Source organism: Terrapene carolina, unplaced genomic scaffold (assembly GCF_002925995.2).
Source record: "Terrapene carolina triunguis isolate 2854851 unplaced genomic scaffold, T_m_triunguis-2.0 Scaffold29359, whole genome shotgun sequence".
Lineage (NCBI taxonomy): Eukaryota > Metazoa > Chordata > Testudines > Emydidae > Terrapene > Terrapene triunguis.
Window position 1 is genome coordinate 175,831 of NW_020693710.1, and position 7,727 is coordinate 183,557.

General features: G+C 46.0%; 1 protein-coding gene across 1 annotated transcript; it reads right to left on the reverse strand.

Moving 5' to 3' along the window:
* Positions 1-6,767: 6,767 nt before the first annotated feature.
* On the reverse strand, positions 6,768-7,727 carry LOC112125783 (olfactory receptor 10A7-like). Its single transcript, XM_024224164.1, has one exon. The coding sequence runs from the start codon at positions 7,722-7,724 to the stop codon at positions 6,768-6,770; it is 957 nt and encodes a 318-aa protein (XP_024079932.1). The 5' UTR covers positions 7,725-7,727.

The following is a 7,727-nucleotide window of genomic DNA, read 5'->3' on the forward strand; positions in this document are numbered from 1 at the left end:
GGTCCTTTCTAGTCCTACACTTCTAGGATTCTAGGATTCTCTGCTCGCTGGAAAGAAGCAAGCACAGAGCAATGCGACTATGAACAAGAAATAAATCATAACCCTTGCAGATTGGAAGGGAGTATCCAGTGGAACTGAGATGGGGATTGTTAAGAACTCCACATACAAAACTAAACAAAGGAAGCCAATTTGAAGTGTGCAACAATAATTTTTATTGGTCCTAAAAAAAAAATACATATTCTTGAGCACCAGCTACCAGCTCCTCATCCATTCACTTGCATAAAAAATCGCTGCTTCCCTCAGAGATACTGACTTCTTCTTTTTTGACAGAAAACAGAAAACAAACAACAGAACCATTTTTTTCAATTTCCAGCTGAAAGTTTTCAGATTTCACTTGCCAAAAAACAAAACTTTTTTCATTTTCATGGCTTTCAGTTCTTTGATGAAAAGTCAAAAGTTTCTCCCCCAAAAAAACCTCCAAAAACATTTTCCAACCGTCTCTATAATTTACAAATATATTTATTCACATGCACGTCTTTCATACAGCACTTCGGTGTCAGGGGCCACTTGACCATGCTGCTTTGACAAGAGAAACCTGATTGACTGATCAGGGGCGTCAGGACTGTGTAGCAGACAGAGAACACTTTGTTCAGGGCAACGATGAGGAGGTTCCCGGCCATGGTCACAATGTAGATCACCAGAAACAGCAGGAAGAGAAGAATCGGCAGCCCAGGTTGATTCCCGAATCCCAGGAGGATGAAGTCTGTGATGGGCGTTTGATTTCCCCCTTCTCCTTTCTCCATGAGATGTAATAGTAGGAAGAAAAGCACCAAACAGTGGAATAATTTCCTCTGCTATTAAACAATAGAAAGCTTCCTCCATTCAATTACATGAACGTTCAAAGAGGAAAATGAAAAAGTCACATATTGTCGTCTAGGGCCACGTACCTTGGACCTGTGAGACTCGGTCAGAAACACAGGTATCGACACACCCAAGAAGAGCAGTGATTCCTCTAATCTGGAGTCCTGTCTTAAAGAGCGGCCAGTACCAGATGCTTTAGAAAGTATTCAGGTCCCTTAGGGACCTTTGCACAATCTCACATATATGGGGAATGTTTTCCCCAGACAGTGGAGTTGTAGCAATGTTGATACCCAGATATTACAGAGACAAGCTAGGTGAGGTAACATCTTTTATTGTTCCAATAAAATTGGTCACCCACCTTGTTTCCCCAGAGTTAATTCTTGGCCTATGTCATAAAACCTTCTATGTTTTATACTTCGTTGGTGTAACTAGACCTTGTTAGGTGATTATCAGGCCCCAATTACTGTAGTATCTGAGCACCTCACAGTCCTTAATGTATTTATCCCCACAACGCCACAGGGAGATTGGAAAACCTTTTTATGCCCATTGTACAGATGGCGAACCGAGGCCCTAAGTGATTCCCGCAAAGGCCCCTGGGAGCCCGCAGTAGAGCTCAGAATTGGTCCCAGGTGTGCAACACCCCCGGTTAGCCCCCTACCCAAATCTGTCCATCGCTATAGCTCGCCACATTATCCAGTTTCTTGAATTACCAAATAATCTCCTATGAAAATGAGTTCCAGTCAATAAATACACAATGCGTAAAAAGAAAATTGTTTTATGTCTGAGCATTAAAGGTGTTGTCTCTTAAGTTCATTGGGTCACTCTTGATTTGTAGGTGCCCCTGATGGAGCTTCTCTGTCCCATTTATGTCCTCTCGCACATCCCCTTTTGTTCATCTCCTCCTTAAATTAAACTTTCCCTGAGTCTTTACTGAAGTTGGGATATTCAAAGGGACCTAAAGAAATTAGACACTATTGAAAATCAGGGGGATTTGGTCACTGGACTCCCTTGAAATTTCCAGCCCCATTAAACTCTGCCCATCCAGGCACCTGCTTCTCTGCTCCATTCCCAGCCCCATTCAGCAGGTGGGAAAAGAAGAGACTCTCTCATCCCCCCGCATTGAGACACCTGGCGCAGCACAGGAGCCTGCAGGTCAGTGCCAGCAGAACAGGGTGTGAGCATGCTCGCCTCCTGCTAGTGCCTGAGACACTGACCAGCAGCACAGCAGGGAAACGGCCTCTGCCCAGTGCCCTGCCACATGCACAAAGGGAAACCCCAGCAGCCATGCACAGACCACCCCCCCTCCCCTCCTTGGCCACCAGAGACACACTCTACCCCAGCTGCACTCTGCAGCCCAGCTGACGAGTGAGAGTGTCTGGGCCTGGATTCAGTGCAGGGTCATGCTCCCAGACACGTTCTGCAGTGCCATGGGGCAGGGAGTAGGAAGTGAGACGGAGAAGGAAATGCACAGCTCTGGTGTGCTCCAGTTGGTCTCCTTCCCACTATGGCACCATTTCTTCCTCCATGAGATCCCCAGGATCTGACTAACGGCTTGTCTAAACAAAAAGCTGGGGTGTGACTCTCCAGAGCACTAGCCTGCCACGTACTAACGCTGCATGGACCCTGCTGCAGTGCACTCAACGTTTCCTAGTGTACTTTGACCTCCCCCCGTTTCAAACAGCACTAGAGCAAGGTCCACTAGGGGACTTTTAGTGCACGATAGCAGGATCCGTGCGGCCGCTTACTGCATGGCAACCTAGAGCACTGCAGATTTCCACCCCAGCCGACCACACACTAAGTCCACGTGTGGACAAACCCCAGGAAGGATCAGATTTAAATTGAATCCGCAGCAGGAAACGGCAGTGCTGAGTGGGTGTGGGGATCGGGACCCGCTTTCCACTTCCAGGCTGCTCCCCCCTGTGGCTCCTGCTCTCAGAGCTTGTCTGCAGAGTGGGGGAGTGCACTCAAGAGCAATGGGATTTCTAAAGGGCACCTGCAAGTTGCATGCGAACTGGTTCATATAGACTTTTGCTGGAGCCCACTGAGATTTCCTTTGTGCACGACATTTGGTGCACTGTAGAATTGACACCCCGCAGTACTGCACCACCCCCCCCACATCGACAAACCCGAATTCACTCGGCAAAGACACCTACCTTCTACTGCTGCACTGGGCTGGCGTTTGCTGTCTTGCTTGATGCTCACACCTGTGTGTATTACAAGGGATCTTCATGCCTCCTGCTCTGGAGCTTCCAGGATTTATAGAGGAAAGCTGCCTCGCGCTGGCTCAGGCGGCTGTTGGGATCTCCACTGAGGCTGCTCATAATGATCCCAGTGAAAGTGCCCTCAGGTGGGAATTCAGTGCTATTTTGCTTGTTAAAACAGTGTAAACATCAAGGCTACTGACTATTGAGGCCTGGTCTACATTACGGAGTTAGGCTGACGCAAGGCAGCTTATGTCAACCTAACTGTGGAAGTCTCTACACGTAAATTTCGCTTCTGCCAATATAACTGCCCCGCTACGCCAACTTAATAACGCCACGAGAGGCATAGCGTCAAGGTCAATGTAGTTAGATTGACTCAGTGTCAGCGTAGACACTGCGTTACTTACATCGACTGTTACTGGCTCTCAGGAGCCTTCCCCACAATGCCCAGCCCTGACAGTACAACTGATACCAGCACTGCTGGTGAGGCTGCACACCGCCGACACAAGGAGCAAAGTTAGACGCACAAATGCTGTAATTACTGAGGCACGTGTATGCCAAGATAAGTTAGGTCGACTTAATTTCATTGAGAGTCAGATCTATGTCAGCATAACTACGTCGCTCAGGGGGGTGAAAAATCCACATGCCGAGCAACATAGTTACACTGACCCAAACCCCCGTGTAGACAGTGCTATGTGAATGATAGAGGGTCTCCCGTAGACATAGCTACTGTTTCTCAGGGAGGTGTGATTTTCTCAATTTTCTCACCCCACGGGATGTTGCAGTTCACAATACACAGGCCTCTCGCTCAAGCCTGGGTCCAGTCTCCTCTGTTGAAGTCTTCTGTCTCCCCAGCATTCTTGTTGCTTCTAGCATAGGTAAGGGAGGAGAAAGGCCCAAGCATGATGCCCTAGTCCCCTGTTTTATATCCTTAGTTCATGTCTCTAGAAGACACTTGCCCTGGCATGTTCTGGTGGGCGTTGCTGAGTCACAGTGATCATGTAAACCCCCATTGTGGTGGACTTGTACAACTGAGTCATAGAGCTGATTAGTGGTTTGTTAACATCCACCTGGCAGTAGAGGCTCTCAAACTTACAACATATTTCAGTGACAACAATACAGCAAAATCTCATACACACTAACGACATACATATTTGGATAGAACAGGTTTCAGCAGATAATGATCTTTCTTATGATATCTTACATGGCATGCTCTGTATGAAATATCACAATCATCTATGAATAATGAACATGAGGGTTACAGGGTGCTATTTTGAACTACAGTGTGTCACACCAGGCTCTCGTGTTTTCAGGGTTTCTGGTGAAAGGACTCTGAGAATGCTCCATAGTTGCCTTGCTGGTCAATTGCAGACACATATAAACCACAAAGGACTTTAAGGAGGATGGCTGGCTTTTTGCTGACTTGCTCAACCACCAAACTGGTTAGCCACAGACCTGTAGCAGTCTGGGTAGAGCCACCCACTTCTGCACCGGGAGGGCCACTCTTGTGGATCTGTCATGTCACTGGAGGCTCCAGGCAAGCTGCTTACAGAGTGCCAGGAATGTAGCTTTCTTCATGAGCAAGTTCTGGACCCATTGCTGGACATTCCAGTTCTGCGTGATGAGGTGGTTCCACCTGCCTGTGCTTGTGGCCCTGCTACAGAAGAGCCAATCTACATAGGGTCAAGTATCAGAGGGGTAGCCGTGTTAGTCTGAATCTGTAAAAAGCAACAGAGGGTCCTGTGGCACCTTTAAGACTAACAGAAGTATTGGGAGCATAAGCTTTCGTGGGTAAGAACCTCACTTCTTCAGATGCAAGTAATGGAAATTTCCAGAGGCAGGTATAAATCAGTATGGAGATAACGAGGTTAGTTCAATCAGGGAGGGTGAGGTGCTCTGCTAGCAGTTAAGGTGTGAGCACCAAGGTAGGAGAAACTGCTTCTGTAGTTGGATAGCCATTCACAGTCTTTGTTTAATCCTGATCTGATGGTGTCAAATTTGCAAATGAACTGGAGCTCAGCAGTTTCTCTTTCGAGTCTGGTCCTTAAGTTTTTTTGCTGTAAGATGGCTACTTTTACATCTGCTATTGTGTGACCAGGGAGGTTGAAGTGTTCTCCTACAGGTTTTTGTATATTGCCATTCCTGATATCTGACTTGTGTCCATTTATCCTCTTGCGTAGTGACTGTCCAGTTTGGCCAATGTACATAGCAGAGGAGCATTGCTGGCACATGATGGCATATATAACATTGGTGGACGTGCAGGTGAATGAGCCGGTGATGTTGTAGCTGATCTGGTTAGGTCCTGTGATGGTGTTGCTGGTGTAGATATGTGGGCAGAGTTGGCATCGAGGTTTGTTGCATGGGTTGGTTCCTGAGTTAGAGTTGTTATGGTGCGGTGCGTGGTTGCTGGTGAGAATATGCTTAATGTTGGTGGGTTGTCTGTGGGCGAGGACTGGCCTGCCTCCCAAGGTCTGTGAAAGTGAGGGATCATTGTCCAGGATGGTTTGTAGATCACTGATGATGCGTTGGAGAGGTTTAAGCTGAGGACTGTAGGTGATGGCCAGTGGAGTTCTGTTAGTTTCTTTTTTGGGCCTGTCTTGTAGCAGGAGGCTTCTGGGTACAAGTCTGGCTCTGTTGATTTGTTTCTTTATTTCCTTGTGTGGGTATCATAGTTTTGAGAATGCTTGGTGAAGATCTTGTAGGTGTTGGTCTCTGTCTGACATGATAACAGTTTGCAAGTACATAAAAGCTTGTTACAAGGAGGAGGGAGAAAAATTGTTCTCCTTAAATGTCGAAGAAGGACAAGAAGCAATGGGCTTAAATTGCAGCGAGGGAGATTTAGGTTGAACATTAGGAAAAACTTCCTATCCGGGTTGTTAAACACTGGAACAAATTGCCTAGGGCGGTTATGGAATCTCCATCCCTGGGGGTTTTAAGAACAGGTAGGACAAACACCTGTCAGGGATGGTCTAGATAATACTTAGTCCTGCCATGAATGCAGATGACCGCTCAAGGTCCTTTCTAGTCCTACACTTCTAGGATTCTAGGATGCTATCTGGAAAGAGGCAAACACAGAGCAATGCGACTACGAACAAGAAATAAATCATAAACCTTACAGATTGGCCGGGAGTCTCCAATGGGACTGAGATGGGGATTGTTAAGAACTTCACATAAAGAACTGAACAAAAGAAGCCAATTTGCAGTGTGCAACAATAATTTTTATTGATCCTACAAAAACAACGATACATATTCTTGTGCACCATCTACCTCATCCATTCACTTACTGTTTACTAGAGCTGGTGAAAACTTTTTAGTCAAAGCTTACTTCAACAAAAATAGGGATTTGACTAAACAAACTTTTTCATGAAAAATATCTGCTTCCCTCATATATACTGACTTTTTTTTTTTGACATAAAATGGAAAACAAACAACAAAACCATTTTTTTCAACTTCCAGCTGAAAGTTTTCGGATTTCGGATGCCAAAAAACAAAACTTTTTTCATTTTCATGGTTTTCAGTTCTTTGATGAAAAGTCAAAAGTTTCTGCCAAAAATAACCCCAAAAACATTTTCCAACCATCTCTATAATTTACAAATATATTTATGCACATACACGTCTTTCATAGAGCATTTCAGCATCAGGGGCCACTTGGACCCTGCCGCTTTGACAAGAGAAACCTGATTGACTGATCCTCATTTCAGTCAACTAATCTGAATTCCTTGTAAGGGTCACAGATCTCCTGACAGCATTTCTCAGGGCCTCCTTGACCTCTCTGTTTCTCAGGCTGTAGATGAGCGGATTGGCCAGGGGCGTCAGGACTGTGTAGCAGACAGAGAACACTTTGTTCAGGGCTCTCAGGGTGCTGGATTTCGGTAGCATGTACACAATCATTATGGTCCCATAGAAGATTGTCACCATGATGAGGTGAGAGGAGCAGGTGGAAAAGGCCTTTTGCCTCCCGGTGGTGGAAGGGATACTCATGATGGTGCTGATGACACAAACATAGGACATCAAGGTTAATAGAAATGGGAGAACTATATTTAGGAAGGAAAATATATAAATAAACAGTGTGATCTGGCTGGTGTCACTGCATGAGAGTTTTACCATTGGGGTGAGATCACAGAAGAAGTGATCCATTTCATTGGGGCCACAGAAAATTAACTCTGACATGAGACACACTAATATTGTACAAGATAGAAATCCACTTATCCAAGACCCAGCTGCTAGCTGGAGGCACAGCTGGCTGTTCATAAGGGCTCCATACTGCAGCGGTTTGCATATGGCTAAATAGCGATCGTAAGACATCACTGACAAGAGATATTCTGTAGTTGCTAAAAAACCAAATAAAGCCAATTGTGTGATGCAGCCCTCCACAGAAATGGTTCTGTCCCCAGTCAGGAGACTGGCCAGCATCCTTGGCAGGATGGTAGAGGTGTAGCAGGTCTCCAAGCAGGACAAGTTCCCCAGGAAAAAGTACATGGGGGTTTGAAGGTGCTGATCAGTCACAACTAGCACAACGATGAGGATGGTCCCAGCCATGGTCACTACATAGATCACTAGAAACAACAGGAAGAGAAGATTCTGCAGCCCAGGTTGATTCCCGAATCCCAGGAGGATGAATTCTGTGATGGGCGTTTGATTTCTCCCTTCTGCTTTCTCCATGAG

What these genes read in the sequence shown, in the direction of transcription:
- LOC112125783 (XM_024224164.1), bottom strand. Translation starts at nt 7,724, where the DNA reads ATGGAGAAAGCAGAAGGGAGAAATCAAACGCCCATCACAGAATTCATC.